This window comes from Dipodomys merriami, unplaced genomic scaffold (genome assembly GCF_024711535.1).
Source record: "Dipodomys merriami isolate MVZ:Mamm:240054 unplaced genomic scaffold, mDipMer1.0.p SCAF_5, whole genome shotgun sequence".
NCBI lineage: Eukaryota > Metazoa > Chordata > Mammalia > Rodentia > Heteromyidae > Dipodomys > Dipodomys merriami.
Window position 1 is genome coordinate 18,554,897 of NW_027206068.1, and position 20,760 is coordinate 18,575,656.

General features: G+C 38.1%; 1 protein-coding gene across 4 annotated transcripts in view; it reads left to right on the plus strand.

Annotated features, from left to right (window-relative positions):
- Nucleotides 1-1,269: 1,269 nt before the first annotated feature.
- Crppa (CDP-L-ribitol pyrophosphorylase A) overlaps nt 1,270-20,760 on the plus strand; it is a 239,322-nt gene continuing 219,831 nt past the window's right edge. For 3 of the 4 annotated variants that reach the window (XR_011366889.1, XM_069996154.1, XM_069996155.1), the window contains exons 1-2: nt 1,270-1,526; nt 10,179-10,455. Coding sequence is in view for 3 of the 4 variants with exons in the window: in XM_069996154.1 (XP_069852255.1) it covers nt 1,270-1,526; nt 10,179-10,455 (534 nt within the window). In the remaining variant the exon portion in view is untranslated. Of the gene's footprint in view, nt 1,527-5,703; nt 5,774-10,178; nt 10,456-20,760 lie in introns of those variants that run through there. The other variant, XM_069996156.1, reaches the window with a different exon arrangement.

The following is a 20,760-nucleotide window of genomic DNA, read 5'->3' on the forward strand; positions in this document are numbered from 1 at the left end:
TATTAGACAAACTTCAGTTAACATGGGAACTATCCATTACTCATTATGCAAGCAACAATGATAAAAAGAGCTTAAGAGGAGATAGTTTTTATTTTTATTTTTTGCTTTAAATGCAAATGGAAGAGGTAATGTAAACTGGGTAGTTTAAATGATCAAGATTCTTTTCATGATATTCATATTGATGGATGAAGACTGATAATTGAATTAGCAAGTAATTGCATATGCTTTAGTTATCATTAATTTATTCAATCACCATTCAGTTAATAAATATTAAGCTTCTTTTACATTCTAGACCTTGGGCACACAACCCAAACCAAAAGAAAAAACAAAACAAAACCAGGGTCTTGTTCTGGGGTAGTTCACATTCCAGGGACAAATACAATAGTGCTTTGGCACTTCAAATGCTCCATTATATTTTCAAGGTAAACACCTCGAGCAAGCACGGTACTAAATAAGGGAAAGAAATGCTTCAGGCTTGGAATTCTTCAACTTGTTATACTCAGACAGGGAGCTTAAGACTGGTTGGGCAATAGCTGTGCATCCTTACACAGGTCACATAATCTTCTTAACCCTGTTTCTCTGTAAAAGAAAAACGATCCGACTTTTCCTAATGGCTAACTAGACAGATGTATGCCTACCATGGCTTTGATCCTGTAGGTCCGAAAACCGTGAGGGCTCCAGAGAACCACCTGAAAGTCTTTTAAAACATCCCAAATCCCAGGCCGCACACTGGACTGATTAGACCCTGATTTTCGAGGGTGGAACACTGATCTCAGAAAGCACTGCCTTGTAGGTGCCAATGAAATGACAAGTTTGGCAACTTCTTGATATGGCAGCCCACCTGTCTTCAGGTGGAATGGGAAAGCTCCTGTTGTTAAATCAGGGAACAGGCCCACACTCATGATCGATCCCCTCCTGTGATCTGAATTCTTATTATTCCCCCTCAAGTTAAAGGGGGGAGGAATGGGAGCCAGTAACTGCACACATAACTATTTTTGCATCTAACCCTGAAGTACGAAGAGGACTTCCAGGGGCGGCCGGATCCTCCTGGAAAGAGGACTGCAGGAAGCCCGCGCTGCCCCGGGGCGCCGGGCCCAGCGCAGAGGCTGCAGCCGCGTTAGCGGGGAAGACCTGCGGGTTCCGGTACAGCCGCGGCGGGTCCGGCCGCGCGGGAGGGCGCAGTCCGCGGCCTGCCTTCTTCTCCTCTCTCTCCACCTCCTCCTCCTCCGCCGTCCACCCCGGGCCGAGCGCAGGAGCAGGCGCGCCGCCATGGAGCGCGGGTCGCCGGGAGCCTCGAGGCCTGTGGAGCCGGGGCCTTGCCTGAGTAGCCGGCGGGGCGCGGAGCCCGCGGCCTCGGCCTCTACGCTGAGCGCCGCCCGGGCCCAGCCCGGGAGCCGCGTGATCGCCGTGGCGGCCGTGCTGCCGGCCGGGGGGTGCGGGGAAAGAATGGGAGTCCCCACCCCGAAGCAGTTCTGCCCCATCTTGGAGCGGCCGCTCATCAGCTACACCCTGCAGGCCCTGGAGAGGTAAAGCGGCGCCGGGCGTGCCCGCTCCCCCGCGCCGCGCCCAGCCCCGCGCCCTGCGGCGCCGGGGCCCCCACTTCCGCCACCTGCTGCACCCCACGCGAAGGTGGGGTTTCCTCAAGCTGGAGCCCCAGTCCCGCCAGCCCGTCAGAGATGGGAAGCTCTGGCTTGATTGATAGATTGATGATTGATTGAAACAGCTGCCCTGTCGGTGCTGTTCGTGCACCCTCAGGAGGGCCAGGCCGGACCTGGCGGCCGCGCGGAGAACGTTCAGTTCTCGCTGGGGCCGGGCTGAGGAGGGCTGGGAACCCTTCTGGAGTCGGGGTGTAGCGCGCTGCTTCTGCGCACGCGTGCTTTGAGCGGTGCGGTGGACGCACCTTGGGGACTTGTGCCTAGATTCGCTGGACATTAGCTGAGCATCTTCTGTTAGACGCTGGCCAGGCGTGGAATATGCGGAGAGGAGGGAGATGTCACGCTAACCTTCCAATGGTGGAAACGAATTGGAGAGTCACCCACTGTCAACACATGCTTATCTTTTTAGAAAAGGGACTGAAGCTAACGCCAGAGGAGGGGGAGGGAAAGGGAGAAGGGAGAGCGGGTCAGTAGAACTTAGGAAGTGGGGAGGTGCAAATGACTAGTATATTTTTAAAGCGCCCTAGTAATGTGATGGAACTTGGGGTGAGGCTGGATGAAAAACTGGTTACAAAGGTCCACATAGCAAGTTGTTTAAAGTTCTTTTGGAAGCCAGTGGCTAGCTGGGATAATATGGCAGCCTTGAATTTGTTTCAAGTTAGCATCCGTTTGTGTGCTGTCTTTGCATATATCTTAGGTAAGAACCACTGTTTTCCTCAAAACACAAAAAACATTAAGACAAAACAAAACATACCAAATCCTGGTCTCCAGAAAGGCATACTGCAGAAGCCAAAGGGCTAAAATTACTTGACCTAAGATTGTATTAGGTTCTCTATTATTGACATTAATGCGTAAAGAGACAACCACCCTTGAATAATCTAATCAGGACAGTGGTTATATCTGAACACATAAACTATTCCAGTTACCACCTCTCAATCTTTTATTTCTCTAGGTAGTGGGAACAGGGGCTTGAAACTATTTTATTAATCATATACCTACAGTATTCTAGGGCTAAAGGCTTGTGATAGTAGCTTGTATAGGGGAGTAATTCTATGTGATATAATAGATATGGGCCCATTGACCTTGGTAATTGCATAGAGGGGAATGTAGACATTTTTATATTTAACCTGTCTGTGGAAAATTTAGTACTAATTTGCATGTTTGCACCTGAGGCAGGTTTAGGTTGGTGGATACTAAAGTAAGACCTTTCCAAATATGGAAAGGTCCTTGGAAAGTAAGGCCAATGAACACTTGTTTTCCATTTCCACTTAATTGATAACAACAATTTTGAAATCTTAACTCTTAGGCGAATTGATTTACTAATTATAACCATCATAGTTTTCATCATTTGACTAACACGCAACTGAGATCAAGGGTATTCATCTTATAGAACTCTTGCTTTGTAACTTGAGTCCTGCAAGGAAATATTGTTCCAAGAAGTCATGTAACAATGGTGGTATTTCAGGGGCATAAAACTCTGAAATAATATAATGCTACTCATTTGATCAGCTTCTATATCTGAGGCTTGAACTCAAGGACTGGGCTATGTCCCTGAGCTTAAGGCTAGTGCTCTACCACTTTACGCCACAGCTCCACTTACCCTCTTTTTGGGAGTAAACTGGAATTTCCTGTACTTTCTTGCCTGGATTGGCTTTGAATCCTGATCCTCAGATCTCAGCCTTCTGAGTAGCTAGGATTATAGGTGTGATCCACTGGTGTCTAGCTTGTATCTAATTTTTAAAATGTATTTTTATATGGGAAGCAAGAATTTATTTTGTTCTTGGTAACCATTGAATGCAGTCCCCTCAGAACCTACAGCAGGAGAGTTCTTACAAAAGAGGGCCCCAAATTCCTCTGAGATGGTGCCTTTTGAGATTTGAAAGAAAGAAGCACTACAAGTCAGGGCAGTGAATCCAATGTATTTTTTATTTTTCTGGAATTTACACAATGCATGACAGTGAATACAAAGGGTATGCTGCTACATAGATATGTCTGCTTGAGGGGTTAGGGGATGGGGTTGGTGAAAATTTAAGGAACTTCAACTTAGGACCAGGAACTTTGTCTTTCCTTCTTCAGGAAACAGTCTGAAAAGCTTTGTGAGTGCCTAGTAATGTTCAAGGACCTGGCATGGGCTAAAGATTGCTGGGAAAAATCTGCAGCTGGCTGGGTCACATAATAGTGAAGGTACAGTGTGATGTTTCAGTCAAGGGAAACTTGAGGGGAACACTGGAAGTAAAACTTCTTTCCAATATTCTGATTTCTGGTTTCAAATAGGTAAGGAAAAAAAATGTCTTTTGTGTGTGTGTGTGTGTGTGTCAGTTGTGGGGGCTGAACACTGGGCCTGGGCACTGTCCCTTAGCTCTTCAGCTCAAGGCTAGTGCTCTACCACTTGAGCCACAGTGTCACTCTGGCTTTTTTCTGCTTATGTGGTGTTGAGGAATTGAACCCAGGGCCTCATGCATGTGAGGCAAGCACTCTACCACTGAGCCAACTTCCCACCCTCACCAAATGTCTTTTTAAGAAAGTTGATTATCCTAGATAGCTAAAAAGCCAGATAGCATGACAGTGACAATAAGATCAAATAAGCGAGGTAAACTTGGTCCATACTTCTTTTGATCTGGAAGATGTACAGTTAATGTATGCTAATGAAAAAGAAAATCATATCTGAGAGAATTAGTATCTGAACATGGACTCTATTGGTTCCTCTGAGAATAGATATGAAGAAGGACTGACAGGGATTTTCTTAAAGGTCTGAAGTTTCTTGAGTTTCTGTGGTGAAGGATTCTGCTTAGCATAACATGTTATTTCATATTATCTATGCCTGACAAATTTGACCTCTTAAGTCTTCTACAGATGATGTTCTGCCACACTGGTAAAAAGCATTTCCAGACTTCATGACTCAGATGTACATCATTATGTATTAATAATTTGGTATTTAAACCAATTTAATCCTTCTCCTTAGTTTGTTTACAGTAAATTACTATTGATCTCTCAAATTTGAAAAAAATCAGTTTTTAAGCTTGTGATAGAGATTCGATTGCATTATTGCTTGCAACACCAGTGGGGTCCATGTTTAGTTATTTGTTTAACACTTGTTTAAGATGTAGTTTTCTTTCTTTCTTTCTAGTAGTGTAATTAATAGCATAATTCATGTTTCATTATGACTCTTTATACATGTATATTTTGAACTTTGATTGCATTCATTTCATCATTATTTACCCCTCCCACTGGTCCCTTTCCTCTTCCAAGGTATAATTTTTCAATGTATTAAAATATAAAATTTGGACTAGGAAGGTGGCTCAGTGGTAGAATGCTTGCCCTGCATGCATGAGGCCCTGGGTTCGATTCCTCAGCACCACATAAGCAGAAAAATTCAGAAGTCACCCAGTGGGTTCAAGTGGTAGAATGCAAGCCTTGAGCTGAATAGCTGAAGGACAGTGCCCAGGCCCAGAGTTCAGGCCCCATGACCAACCAAAAAAAACCCAACATATATGTATATATATAATTCTAGCTTCTTTTTTCTTTTCTTTTTTAATAGCCATTTAACTTTATTATTATTATTATTACGTGTGTGTGTGTGTGTGTGTGTGTGTGTGTGTGTGTGTGTGTGTGTGTGTGTGTGTGTGTGTGTGTGTGTGTGTGTGTGTGCGCTGGTATTGGGGCTTGAACTCCGGGGCATGCCCTCTCGTTTGTCCTTTTCTACTACTTGAGCCACACCTCCACTTCCATTCTTTCTTTTCTCCATGTTTGCCTTTCTTTAATTTTTGTTTGATTATGTATATTAAACAGTCGTTCTCACCTATGGTATTTATGTAAACCGCAAGATAGATGAGAAGTAAATGCACAGATGTTTGTCCACTGGTCATGTGAATTAAACTGTGATATAAAGAATGAAGTGAGGAAGATGGGAGAAATATTTAAGAAGTAGAATTGGTGGGTCTCAGTGATCAACTGCATAGAGATTCAGAAAGAAAGATCTTTAGGATGATTTCAGTTGCGTAGGGAGATATATTTATTGACTAATTTTTTTTTAACTTAAGGCTTCATCCTAAGTCTGAATGAAGGAAATGAACAGGATGACTGCATTTTTGTACAGATCACATGATTAAAAGTTTATGGTGAGTTCCCAAAGGCCCCATATGAGACTTGTTTAGAACAAGACCAGGACAAGTAGCTTGAGACTAGATAGATATCTGGAAGCCTTAAGGCACTACTGAAAGAATTGACACTTTGAAGGCAATAGGAATCAGCCCATCACACTCATTTGTGGGTTTGGAGAGGAGGAGATATATAGTCAAGGCTAAAGTGAAATTCAGTGAACAAGTTTCCATATAGGCTGTCAAAATTCTGAGTAGCAGCTGCCACTATCTCTGTGAGGCTTAACTTCTGTAGCCGTGATGAGAATTTTTTGATTGTTTGTTATTGTTGTTTTTTTTTCCTTTTTGGAGGAATTAATAGGGCATGGTTTTTCCTGTATTCTAAAAAAGACTCTAAATATTCTGTTTGCAATTGATCTTATTAAACCAGAGTATGCTTGTAAGTAATATTTGTTATTTTAAGAGAAAATAACTTCTGAGACATTGTATTTCTTCCTCAAAATGTCTGTAGGTATTCTGGTGCTTGGGGCCAGGTTTATATCTGCTATGGAATGTGCTAGGAAGGAAATAATCAAGAGAACTTGATAGAAATAGGGCTGCTGGGGTTTGGTGTAGACATGCCTTCAGCGAAGAGGCAGACTAGATGCCTTTATTCAGCAAATATTTGTTCAGTAGGCACTGTGTGAGGTACTTAAGGCCTTTTATAGTCCCATGGTTTTACATTATTAAAAGCTTTCTACAGTATTAAAATTTAATTCTATAACTAGAAAAGAATGTGAATAAATCCTTTGAAATACAAACAATACTTATAAAGGCTTGCAAGTCTTGGGTATATCCTTAGTTGCTGAACAAAATAGCATAATAAGCCTGCTATCTCTTGAGTGGTCTAAAGCAGTATTTTCTAAACTTTTATTTTCTGTGGTGCTTTCCCCCTTGTTTTGTGCTATGGAGTCTAACTTTCCTGATTTAATTTCTGTTGCATTGACTCAACAATGTTGATCTGAACTAAACAGATTACCAGATACATTATTGAGGCCTGAAGTGTTCAGTTTGAGAAACACTGGTTTAAACTTTATTTTTAAAGCCTAATATAGTTGTTTGGAAATAATCAAAGGCCATAGGTATATTTGTTAGTAAGTATTTATATTTATTTTGTCCCAAGCAGAATATAGTCATGCTAGTGAAATTAGGAGTTAGTGAATTAAATTATTGAATAGATATTTGAATAGCTACTTTGTTGTATGATCTCTTCCAGTTTTCTTATTTCTTTCATCTCTTAATTCTTTTGCATTTTAGTTTTTCATTCAGTTTGCTTTTCATTAAAAATAACAATATGATCGATTGCTTAAAGGGCTGCTTCTAACAGATTTTGCTATTTGTGACCTAATAACTTTTCTTGCCTTGTGACTTAGTTGAACATTTCTTGCGATTTCTTTCCTATTAAAAATAAAACATGTCTGAGCTAAAGCTCAGTGGTAGAGCACTTGCTATGTGATATCGTATTAAATAATTGACATATATTCAATTGCTTTTAATAGTTTCCTATAAAGTCAAAAGTGTTTTTAAACAATTGAATATATTAATTAATTAATTAATTTAACATATATTGACAGATGTTGTTTGATGTAAAGAACTGTGTCAATCTTGTTCAATATTCTATCACCAGTGTCTGGTATAGTACTTGCCATGTATTATGCGCTTGTTGTTTGTTGAATGACTCAGTTGACACATGGATGAAGGAATACCTACTTTTGCTTAAGTTATTGGAAATTATAAGAAATTGACTCTTATAAAAGCAGTACTTATGTGGTGCAATCCTAGTAGCATATGTTAAGTGCTGCAGGCAAAATGATTCAGAATAACACTCACCTGAATGTCATGCCCTCTGAGGCCAGAGTCATATCGGGGAAATAACTTGTTTCTTTCATTTTCTGTCTGTGATTATGGCACTTTATCTTCATGTGTAAAATTGAGATAACAGTGATTTATCTCATAGAATTGATACAGATATTAAGTGAGGTCCTATAGGCAAATTGTCCTCCACAGGCAATGACAACTAACAAATGTTCCACAAGTCTTAGGTGTTTCTACTTTTATTATTATTGGAAGATAAATGTCCTCTAAGTTCTGAGGTGTTCTCTGCACTTCTTTATGAATTGGCAGCCTTGTGAGAGGGACATTAAACTAGAGTGTACTGTGATGTTCAATAATCCTCCGGGTGTGAGCCTTCAGAACGTGAAAAGCAGGGAGGTTGCATTCAGAATAGCAGTCACAGGAAGTTTCCTGATAGTGCTTGTGACTGAACCTCTGAGACATGAGGATTACATCAGTCTCAGACAGGGGTGGCTAGGATCAGGAAGATACAGAGGGTGGTAGGCAATGTTGAAAGGCACAAAAATAAGGTGGAGAGGGAGAGACCTGTATGAGAGAAAAAGGAGTGCTGTCATTAGGGAAAAACTAGATGTGAGTTGTGGGTTAGGTGGGCTTTACGGTCAGCTCTCCAAAAGCTCACAGGGGATGCCTTCAGAATTTGTACTTGAGAAAGATGATCCAGAAGTGGCAAGAATGGGTTGTGTTGGAGTATGAGGAGAAAACAGCCAAGAACTGGATGCAATAAGTAACAGGAGAGTTGAAATTATGAGAGAATGAAGGGTCACGGCTTTATAGCAATGGAGTTGGAACATTGGGACAGTCTGCACTGGGGAGGTACTGAGCCTGTATCAACACGGTAAATTCTAAACTTCAAGTAATAGTGTTAATTCTAGAACTGCTGAATTTTTCCATGGAAGGAAGGGAGTTTGGCTACCAATCAAACCAAAGGGTAACATAGTCTTGTTCCATAATTTCTTTAATGGCCTATAAAGACAGTTATTTGGCATTCTGTGTATGTAATGTTTTTATTTGTGATTAAAATCTTCTAGAGGTGTCTGATAAAATATATTAGTAATCCTGGCTCTCAAGAAGCCTTAGGGCCTAGAAATAAGAAAAGCCAAAACAATACAAACAACCAATTATACTGCATAGGCAATGATAATTTCATTCTTCTTCTTCTTTTTTTTAAGGGAGTGTGGTATGTTGAGTAGCTATCTAGAAAATGAAGAGCACTATCAAGTCCATGGGGATTTATGAAATGTTATACTGCTCTCAGTCATACTTTCCTCAGGCAATGCTTGTTTATGGGTCACCTACTAATAGTTCTGTAATTAGGCAATGGAAAAAGTAGCTGTTGTCTCTACTGTCACTGAAATGATATTCTAGAAAGTGAAAGAAAATGGAACCTTGTATTGTCTTAATACTGGTATTAAAACTGGTAACTTTTTTTTTTTACTTCAAGTTCCTTTTAAGTTGTAATATATAGATATAATGTATGTGTTAATCTATCTTTCTGACAGTGTAGGGGTATTATTGTGAAAATTAGATGAATTAAAACATGAAAAATATTTAAGATAGATTAAGTGCTTAATTCTTGCTAGCTATCATTTTATGTTAATGTGATACTTGATTTATTATCAAGACTTACCTGTTTTAGCATGAACATAGAGTATTTCAGAGGCTAGTAATTCCATTAAACATTTTTTTTTTTTTTTAGTGACCTTCATTCAGAGTTGATAACATGGCTCACAGGCAATTGTTCTGGTTTGAGCCTGTTAGGTATGGTACATTACTCTACAGTGACAACTTTAATGACTTGTCTTGCCACTGGTGAAAAGAACTCTGTCAAATTTCCTTCTTTTGGTAGTAACTTAGTACTGTATATTGTTGAGTCCAGTAGGCCGGCAGGTCCCCCTTTAACACAATATTATATTTGATGCCACTCACTAGAACCAATTTCTTGAATGTCACAGAGTTGTGCGTTTATTTTTTTTTCATTTAAACCTATAAACTTAATTCAATGGTTTTTTTTCTACTTAAACTACATAATATCCTTGATGTAGGCAAGATTTCTGTTAGAAGAGCAATCAGGTTGCCAGCTCAATGGATTCCTGGAAAGAGACAGTCAACTTTTGAATTCAGAAGTGCTTTGAGTTGCCCTTATCCCATTCAGAGGGAAATATGAACAAAATTATAAAATTAAAAAAATATTTTTAGTGTCTGTTGTTTAGACAACTAATGGTACTAATTGAAAATTAGTGATACTGTTGGAAATTAATTGAAGTAAAAACTTTGACATCTGTGACATTTATGGTATACCATATCCCAGGTAAAGTACCATCTGTGTCTAGAATGTGAAATGCTCATTGACTTTTCATCCCCTCTCCCCACCCCCTTTTTAAAATCAGACCTAACAAAAATACATAGAAGTGATTTAACTTTTAGCCCTCAGGTTTTTATCCACCTGTGTAAAATGCTGATTCTTATTAGTATTGTAATTCAATTTTCCTGTTTGTAGCTGTAGATGTTTAAATGTATGCATGTTTTCTTTCAGGGTATATTGGATAAAGGACATTGTGGTGGCAGTGACAGGAGAGAATATGGGAGCAATGAGGAATATTATTCAGAAGTACCAGCATACACGCATCTCACTCGTCGAAGCTGGAGAGACTCGTCACAGGTCAATTTTCAATGGTCTGAAAGCCCTGGCGAAGGATCAGCCAGACACCCAACTCTCTAAGCCAGAAGTTGTGATTATCCATGATGCTGTCAGGCCATTTGTTGAGGAAGATGTCCTCCTTAAAGTTGTTGCAGCTGCTAAGGAACATGGGGTGAGCGTTTTTACTCCTGAGAATGGATAAAAGGGCAAGGGTTCCAGTAAGGTGATTTGTTGAAGTTCGATAGACATATAGAATAAAAATATTGTTCAAGTGGGCATGGTGAACTTCAGATGTTATGGTGATTTCTTTCACTGCATAGTATTGTAGATTGTGAGTGTGTTTTGGAATTTCTTTTGATGTAGACAGTGTATTGTAATATGAGATATTTGGAGAAGACACAGCAATGGTATTATTACAGTATAATATAGCAAATAGTTTGATGGATTGGTCATGATGCATTACCTCAAAGGACTAAAATTAGGGTGGCTGGCATTAGAGTTGTATGTACACAGATGCTCAAAAGTGTGTCAAGGCCCAGTTTTGTTTTGTTTTGTTTTTTTTCTGTATGTCTCCCAGACCCAGTTTCTCTATATACTGCATTCCCTGGCTTCATCAGGAGGCAAGATGTCTTCTATAGGGCAAGTTATGTCTCCTTACAGTTGATAATGATGTGCGTATAAAATTCTAAAAGTACAGATTTCCCTCCATTATTGTGAAGCAGATTATGTCATTTTCCCCTGGCTTTTATGCTGCCTTGTGAAAAGTTTGTTAACATACAAAATTGTATTCCTTTGAAAGTAATCCATCTCTTCTTTTTCAAGTATATGTTTTCATTTTTGTTAGTTACTCAGTTTCTATGTTATATCTAGATTTGGGTTTCTATTTTTTAATCTTCCTTTTGATAATTGTGTTATTATGAATTTTGAGTTGTATCTTTTTGTTCTAGAAATTTCTGAGCAACTATGTGATTGAATATTGATTTTCTAGCATATTATACCTATGCCTACTTTTTTTCTCTTTTTATGAATTGTTATATATATACTTTTTATCCTATTTTTATGTTTATTAAGTTCTTTCATATTTTCATGATTTTGTTTACTGCATGCTGGGTAATCTGTTTTCTATTTCACTTTTTAACTGTGTCTAATCTCTGTTTGAGGATTTAAAAAAACACTAATATTTTCTAATTCTTTGGAGTCCTTTTTAGTCCTTTTTTCAAATCTGATTAGCCTGTTTTTGATTTTGCATTTTGTTTCTTAATATTTAAACTATTTATGCAGTATTGCTAATTGTACCTCTTGGTAGTTCTCCAAATTTTTATTTCTGCTCACTTTTGCTCATGATTTGCTTCCTCCTTTGCTTTATAATTTGAGCTGTAACAGATGGCGGAGAATGAGTGTGGCTCATTTTTGGCAGGACTTTATCAGCAGGAATTCTTTGGGCATAGGAAAAGACTATATTTCTGAAGCATGGATTTATGTTTCTTCTGCCATCAATTTTAAGCACTTTAGCAATTTATAACACCATTGCACTGATTATTAGCTCGAGGTTTTCTAGAGTCTGTGGGAATGTCCAGTTAACCTGAAAACCATCTTGCAGCTAAGTTCATTGATTTTCCCAGAAGAAACTGTCCCTGTTTTCTAGATCCAGAGTCATGAGAGGCAATCTTGTTTGAACTCTTTCCTTTGTAGTTTTTTCTTCCTTCTTGATTTTAAGTGAGGGCAGTATGCTTCATGAGTCTGAGCGAGGGCCACAGTCTCAACTACTTAGCCCAGAGTCAACATCTTATTCCTCATTACATTTTCTCTTCCAAGCTAAACCCTTTTGGTAATCCAAATCATCTCCATTATCTTGATTCATTTGCTACTCCTTGTACATTTTGTAGAGCCAAGCCATAATCTTAAAAGCTGTTTGTAAAATTTTTTCCTGCCTTTCTTAATCTTTTTTTTTAATATGGAGAAAGATTATTTTCAAGATATAAAGTTATTGCCATTTTGCTTAAAATAGTTGCCAACTTTTCTGATCAGCACAGGAGTTTTGACCTGCTCCGTTTCCGACCTGGGCCGGTTCACCCCTCCTTAGGCAAACTGGTGTCCCCCCCCCCCTCCAGGGAGGTCATCATATTGATGCCGAACTTAGTGCAGACACCCGATCGGCATAGAGCACTGCAGCCCAGAACTCCTGGACTCAAGAGATCCTCCGGGCTCAGCCTTCCGAGTAGCTGGGATTACTGACACGCGCCACCGCGCCCGGCAGTTGCCAACTTTTCTAAGTATGAAGTAATCATACAGTTCTGCATAGCTTTAACGAGGCAAACAACAAGAGTATTTTCTTTTAAGGACAATGGTAGAAAGTAAAATAAGTTGAAATGTTAAAAAATGGAAAAGGTAGGCGAGAATCATATTGAGGACTAACTGACTTTTACATACTGTAAGAAAGTGCAAATAATGTCTTGAGGAGGCAGCATCAGCTAGGCATTCTCCTGGAGGAAGATATATGGTCAATTTCTTGTGTATTTTTCTTCTAGCTCTGTTTCTGTACCCATTTGTACGTGATGCATTCTTAATCAAATTATCATCTTCTTACTGTAGTAGTTACATTTACTATCTTTGTTTCTATACTCATTTATTCCCTAATAGAATTTCAGCTTCCTTTTTTGTGACTAGTCTATCCAACATCTTTTTTAAAAATTTAATTTAATTTTATTGTAAAGGTGAGATATAGAGGGGTTTATTCTATATCTTTTGTGGCTTCCTGATTTACAAACAAAATGTATTTTTGGTCTGTTGTGTGGTCAAGCATTTGTCTGGCTTTTGTTCCAGGTTCTGGGGAAGGAAGAATCAAAATACTGATTTTACTAGATAACAGGAGGATCTTTGCTGTTCTCCATTTCCTTGGATCATGTCTGAGCTCATCCTAGTGGGATGACATAATTTGGGATGCAAGCAAAGGAAAGATGGATGATGAGATTAGAGGGTTGAGACTTTAAGCTATCCTCATATATAAGGGAAAAAAGTGGCTGAAGATTAAGTTGAATCATATGACTCATGTCATTAGTGAATCATTTGTATGCAATGAAACTCTAATGAACTGTGTCTTCTAAAGCTTAGGGCAACTTCCTAGTTAGTAAATACATTGATATAATGGGAGTGGTGTACCCAGAGTTCTTGGATAGAGGACAGGAAGACTTTATATTGCAGACTCTCTGAGACCATACCTTACATGTCTCTTTGTGGTTTGATTTATGTCCTGTGTTGTAAATCTGAAGTTGTTAGCTTATCACTTTTAGTTTTATGTGTTGGAGTAGGAGTCATAGGAACCTCCTGGATTTATAGTTAGTTGGTCAGAAATGTGGGTGGCTTGAGAACCTCACTTGGAGCTGTTTTCTGAAGTAAGAGCAGACTTTCTCTGGACTGTGCCCTTTAACTTGGGGGTCTTTTATTATCAGAATTGAATTATTTCATAGTTTTGCAGTTGGAGTTGAAACATAATGCAGACTGTATTAATCATGACAGTGTTAACCACCTCCTTCTTCCTGGAATTTTCTCCCTACCTTGGTTTCTGTTTTCTGTAATTATGCTTTTTTCATTCCCTTTCACAGTTTTTTTCTTTAAGATATCTCTTTTTATTCTTTTTGTTGTTGTTGGTTGTGGGACTTGAACTCTGGGCTTGGGCGCTGTCCCTGTGCTCTTCACCTCAGGCGAGGTCTCTACCACTTGGGCCACAGCACTGCTTCCGGTTTCCTACTGGTTTATTGGGGATAAGAGTCTCTCGGACTTTCCTGCCTGGGTTTGAATCACGATCCTAAGATCTCAGCCTCCTGATTAGCTAGGATTACAGGCATGAACCACCCTCGCCCAGCTCCTTCTTTTCTTTATGTGATTCTCTTAATTTGCTATGGTTGTTGCTAAACCACGGCCTTGGAGAAATCTGAATCATGACTATATTGTTTTAAATTTTTTCTTTATAAACAAACAGTAAAGTTCACATTTCAGGCAATTATACATGCACAGATCCTTGTTATCACTACCAGGATGTGGTAGGAATACCACAGAGGCTTCTCTCCTTTGCCTTTTATATTCCAGACCTCCCATGATCCTTGGAAGCCAATCATACATTCTTCATTACTATAGTTTTGCTTCCCTGTCCTTTCCACCCCAGAATAATATTTGTAAAAGAAATGTAATTCTTTAAGACTACCCTTTCTCTTTTCATAATATATTTGCTTGCACATTTTATCTCCCACTAATCGAAGGGTATCTTCTCAATCTCTTATGCTGAGCACTTTTTCCTGAATATCAGAACTTTCATGCTCAACTTCCAGATGGACATAGTCACTTTAATGTGCCTTTAGTGTCTTCTAGCATCAGGTGGTCCTTGGCCAAATTTTCTAATCCTGTCTCTTGTCTTGACTTGAATATTGTGCTTTTGGCAATAAAGGAATGCACAGATTCCATTTCTCCAATCTCCTTCCTACAGAGAATAAAATGATAAGATTTTGATATTAGAAAGGCTGGGAAAGATGATTCTTTCTGGTTTGGTAGATGGATTAGGGGATGAGTTTGAAGGAAATGAAAATTGGTTTGGAAAGTGTAGCAATGGTTCTGATGAGAGATAATGATGACTATCTAAGTTACTGAAATTAAGAAGATGGTAGAGAATGTTCAGGGAACATTCCTTCCCTTTTCCTGATGGTAATAGGCCTCATTTCTTTTCCTGAAATGCCTATGCTCTGTTTTCCTCTGTATCCCTCCAAGGGTCTAGAATGAAGTTTCTATTCTGACTTGCTTGCCACAATTGTGTATATGTACCATTGGCAATAATATTTCCATGGCTTATTCTGCACTAAATCATGAGTACATCCTATTGCTCATGTCATAGAGCAAGCTTCCCTCCGTTTTTATTTTGTATTGGGGTTAAGCTTCCAGTATTTAAGATAACAGGGATCTTGTTTTAAACAATTCAGGCTTCAGACATTAGTTTTTGTTTTTGTTTTTGTTGTTTTTGGTATTATGCTGGTGTGGAACAGATATCTCAACTTTGACAACATTTTACATAAGAGATTCTTTGTTGTATATGTGTGGGGTCAAGGGTCCTATGTACTGTAGTGGGTCCAGCGGCATTCCTACTGGCTTCTTCCTCTCCAGATTGAGAATCACTAATGTGGCAGAGTAATAAAATAGGAAAAATCATAATTGGTCACAATTATGCATACCTTTTATCTTTATTCTTCAATGAATAGTTGACCTTATGATTTAATGAGCAACTGAGTATAATGTGAGTTTACACATGGCTGTGGCTATTTTGTTTGTTGAACAGGCTAAGCAAAATTTTTAAGTATCAGACTACTTAACATTACAGAATACTCAAAACCAAAGGTATATATAGAACTTATTTCTTATATAGAACAAAATATATATCATCATAAAAGATTTTTACTAGTTTTGGGTTAGAATATATGAGTCATTTACATTGTTTCTCTTGAGATACAATTATATTTATATAGCTAGAAACATTGTTGCAGGAACATATCTGTGTAATCTCTGGATTCTGCAAGATGAATATATGTAGCAATCATTAACAGCACTGTGGAAATCCTATTGAAGTTCATTTGTATGCATGAGGAAGAGTATACTTTACCGCTTAGTTTTGCAAGTTAATACCATGTATTCTGGGCACGAATGGCAAATTACTTGGCAGATTTTTGCCTCTGCATTTGGAAATTTGACTTTACATAGAATTACCTATGGCTAATCAGTTGATTTTGATAAATTTTTTACATGTGTAAAAAAGTCCAGGTGACTGATTCCTCTACATTACGGGAGAAACCTTGGTACTGAGTTAAATCCAGGGGTTAAGAATCAGTTTTGTGATAAATCAGAAAGTTTTGGCAACTATATTTCATGGGAAATGTTAGATTTACTTTTCTAAGTTAAAATGCCCATAAGTGCTTACTTTCAGATCTATCTCCTGGACTACCAAGAAATGAAAACCTCTCTATTCCTTTTCTTTTTCTACCCACTTTTAGTGGTGTTTTGTATAGAGATAAAATCATCTAAACCAAACTTTCTAAAATACCTCTATTTTTGTGTTAGATAAATTTTCTACTCAACTGATTAGTTTATAAAGGAGATGGGATATTTTTACATTTTTATATTTCACAGTTTTAAAAAATATTTTATTGTGAAAATACTGTTCAGAGGGTTACAATTATATGGGCAATGTAATGAGTACATGTTGCCTCCTCCTTTGTTTCCCCTTCCCATCCCTTCCCATTTCCCCCCACCCTCCCCCCTGCCAAAGTTGTAAAGTTTGTTTTTTGACATAACAACTTGTACATCTCATTGTTGCAATGTGTCCACCTGTATTCCTATTTAAACGGTTGTTTTTGCCCTTCTCCTCCACAAATTATACCAACATCAAATACAGTGAAAACATGGGTTATACCGTGGGAGAGGGACATACAAAGCAACAAATAAATAATCTTATAAATATGTTAGAAACAATCTCAAGAAAGAAAAAAACATTTGACTACTTACCTTGGGGTTCATTTCACCTAACATCAACTTATCTGACCTTTTCTGCTTGTCTTTTCTGCAAATAAGGGAAACCATGGGACCTGTGTTTCTTTGGGCCTGGCTTACTTCACTTAATATAATTTTTTCCAGGTCTTTCCATTTCCTAACAAATGGGGCAATGTCATTCTTTCTGATGGAGGCTATTTCACATTTTTATACTTCCAAAATCTCTTAATTAGCAATGATTAACTTTGACAAAAGTATTCTATAAATACTTATTAAGTAGTGTTTCAATGATGGCAAGTTGGCTGACTAGAATTGTAATTATATGGTTGGAAGATATCTGTTGTACATTGTCATAATTAGCTAGAATATAAATGCTTGAGGAGGATTGCATGTTTGTAACTGCTGTATCCATGGGATAAGTATTGTTCAATTTAGCTTTTAAAAAATTAAAAAAAGTAGAAGTGTGGTTCATTATTATGTTTTATGATATGTATCTGTGATAATTTCTTGCATTGACATGTATAAATACCTTGATAGATGAGCTTCTGAGGCAAGTAAACACTATAATGCTGAGCTGTTAAACTTCCATCTAAAGCTTAATTAGGCTAATACCAGAGAGACACTGGTCCTGGATAAGTTATGAATGATGCTTTATATAATAAAGTCCCTAGAGAGCTAGTATTTTGTGCGTCAGTGGTGTTGTCCACACTTGTATTTTAATTTTGCTGCTTTCATTTTCAGCACACATTGTAACACTGAGAACTCTTGGTGTATTTGTTTCTGAACAGGGGACCTACCATATTAGTGTTAGCATCTTCCTTCTATGTTCATACCAGATGCCTAGGGGAGTGACAGTGAGAAGGGTCATCTCACTTCATGGTCAGTTTGCTTAGTCACATCTCTGAGGCTGCTGTCAGTTTGTGACTGCAGCTCCCTTTGCATTGCACAGCTTCTCCTACTGGCCTGGAGGCTTCCAGAGATAAGAACCTACTAATTGCTTCAATCTACCAAACCTGCCATAATGTTATCTCAAATGTGGATAGATTCAGATTCTGAGAAATTAATTTTCAGTAGGAGAGTCAGAAAATGTATTTTAGAAATCGTGTGTGTGTGTGTGTGTGTGTGTGTGTGTGTGTGTGTGTGTGTGTGTGTGTGTGTGTGTGTGTGTGTGTGTGTGTGTGTGTGTGTGTGTGTGTGTGTGTGTGTGTGTGTGTTTACTGGTTCTGGAAGTTAAAGTCAGGGCTTTGGTGCTGTCCCTGAGCTTTTTGGTTCAAGGCTAACACTCTACCATTTGAGCCATAGTTACACTTCAGCTTTTTTGGTGGTTAATTGGAGAATAAGAGTCTCATGGGACTTTTCTGCTTGGTTTTGAACCTCAATCCACGGATCTCTGCCTCTAGAATTAAGTGTGGCAGTAACCAGTGCCTGATTAGAAAACTGGCTTTTTTTACACACAGAAACATGTGGAAAACTTTGTATACTTGTATCTACTGTTTGAGCCAAGTCACAGAACATTAATACTAACTTTGAGATTTTTCTCCTCCCAAATCTTACATAGTCTTCTTCAAATGGATCAACATTACCTGAACATGACTGTTTTCAGGTCTTTCTCTTTAGCTATGTCCCTAAAGAATACATGCAGACACTTTGTATGGTTTATGTTTTGCATATATTTTGGCCTTTTGTTGCACATTGTATTTAGGAAAATTATTTCAAGTAAATCTGTGCATCAATGCTTTATTCACAATCACATCTGTGATCTCACAATTCATTCATTTTATAAATGACAGTTGTTTTCCCAGTGTTTGCTAATACAGATGGTGCTAGGAGTGAGCATTGTTATACATGTGTTCTGCGGCTCATGTGCAAGGATTGCTCTGGAGCAATGATATATGCAGGTTATCAGCTTTACCAGAAGATATTAGAATTCTTCCAATTCTTCACATTGTAATCTCATTGGTAATGCATAACGGGAATTTGAGCTGTTGTGTCCCCACAATAACTTGGTCATATTGTTTAATTTTTCCCAGTATAGTTAATAGTAAATACTTACTTCAGTTTAACTTAGCCATTTGTTAATTGAGTTAAATTTGTCATATAACTATAGGCCTTTATGGCCTCATTAAAATGTCCTTGTAAGTCTTTTGTCTTTAAAAATACTAATATAGGAATTATATATTTTATTTATTTATTTATTTATTTATTTATTTATTGTTGGTCATGGGGGCTTGAAATCTGGGCCTGGGCTCTGTCCCTTAGCTCTTCAGCTCAAGGCTAGTGCTCTACCACTTGAGTCACAGCACCACTTTCAGTTTTGTATATTTTATTTATTTATTTATTTATTTATTTATTGTTGGTCATGGGGGCTTGAAATCTGGGCCTGGGCTCTGTCCCTTAGCTCTTCAGCTCAAGGCTAGTGCTCTACCACTTGAGTCACAGCACCACTTTCAGTTTTGTGAGTGCTTTATTGGAAATAAGAGCGTAATGGAGTTTCCTGCCCAGGCTGGCTTTGAACTGATTACAGGTGTGAGCCACTGGAGCCTGGCAGAATTATATATTTTAAACTGTGGTAGTTAGCTAGTGATATGCTGTGTTATATAAAGTCTTTTGTGGTGAAATAAATTTTTAATTTTGATAAAATTATTAATGTCTTCCTTTATAATAGCCTTTTGTTTTAGATTCCTTTTGTTATCTCTAGATAATGAAGATATTCATTTTCTTTTTTTTTTTTTTTTTTGTCTGTTGTGGGGCCTGAACTCTGGGCCTGGGCGCTGTCCCTCAGCTCTTCAGCTCAAGGCTAGCACTCTACCACTTGAGCCACAGCGCCACTAAGATATTCATTTTCCTCTAAAATATTAGATAAGAAAATAAAATTAAAAGACTAAGTCTCTTTGGAACAAAAGCAGGGTTTGATTTTTCCTTTTTCTACAAGGTAGCTCACTATTCCAGTACTGTTTTTGGAATTATCTCTTGTTCTGTGACCTCAGTTATATATTGAGATTCTATGTCTCCATCTACTTTTTTTTTCAGGACTCCCTTGTCAGTCTGTAGCTTTTGAATCACTTTCTGTAAGTGCTAGATTTTTCTTACTTCCACTTCTTAAATTACATTTGTGTTTGTTTTCATTCATGGAATTCGTAATTTTGTAGGGATTATATATTCTAAGACAATAGAGAATTGTTAACATTCTTTGAGATGTAGTCTGTTTTACCTAGCCAGCATTTGAGAACAACTTAATTCAGAATGCTGGAGGCTGCCACTTTTTCTGTGGAACTCTGGGATTACTACTTTTAATATTTTTCATTAAAGTATCTTGAATTGTTTTCTTGCTTGTTAGGCCTATGCAAAATTGTATCTTCACCAAAATTGTATCTTGGTTTTTGAGTCCTTAGACCAGAAATGTTTATTCAAAAAAGGTTTATAGTTAGGAAGAGATTCTTCACTAGAAAAAATATCTAGGTGGAGAAAGAACGTTGCTCTACATTATTTCTTTCATTGTTCGACATAAGGATGTCTTTATATAATTCTTTTAAAGAAATATGAAACTAGATATTTTATGTGATGAGAATTTATTAGGAAATATTTACAATTGGAACAGAGGTTAAAATGACCATTTAAGGCAATTTTATGTGCCCCTGACTTTAATAATTCACATCTTCTAGTCATCTATCCAGCTATAAATCTAATGAATTAGTTCAATGATAAAGTTAGGATTTCTATGCTTCATGATCCAGTCGCCTCTCAAGGTCTACCTCTGAATACTATTGCATTGAGGACCAAAGCTTTGGCATATGAGTTGTGTGTGTGTGTGTGTGGGGAGGGTGGCATTTCAATCTAAACTAAAACTTCATGGAGAGGCTTGATACTAGCTGAAGACAGCTTGCGTTCAAAAGGTGACTGGTTTCATGGTGGTTAATGGAACAGCAAGCTTGCATGGTAATGGAAGTAATTC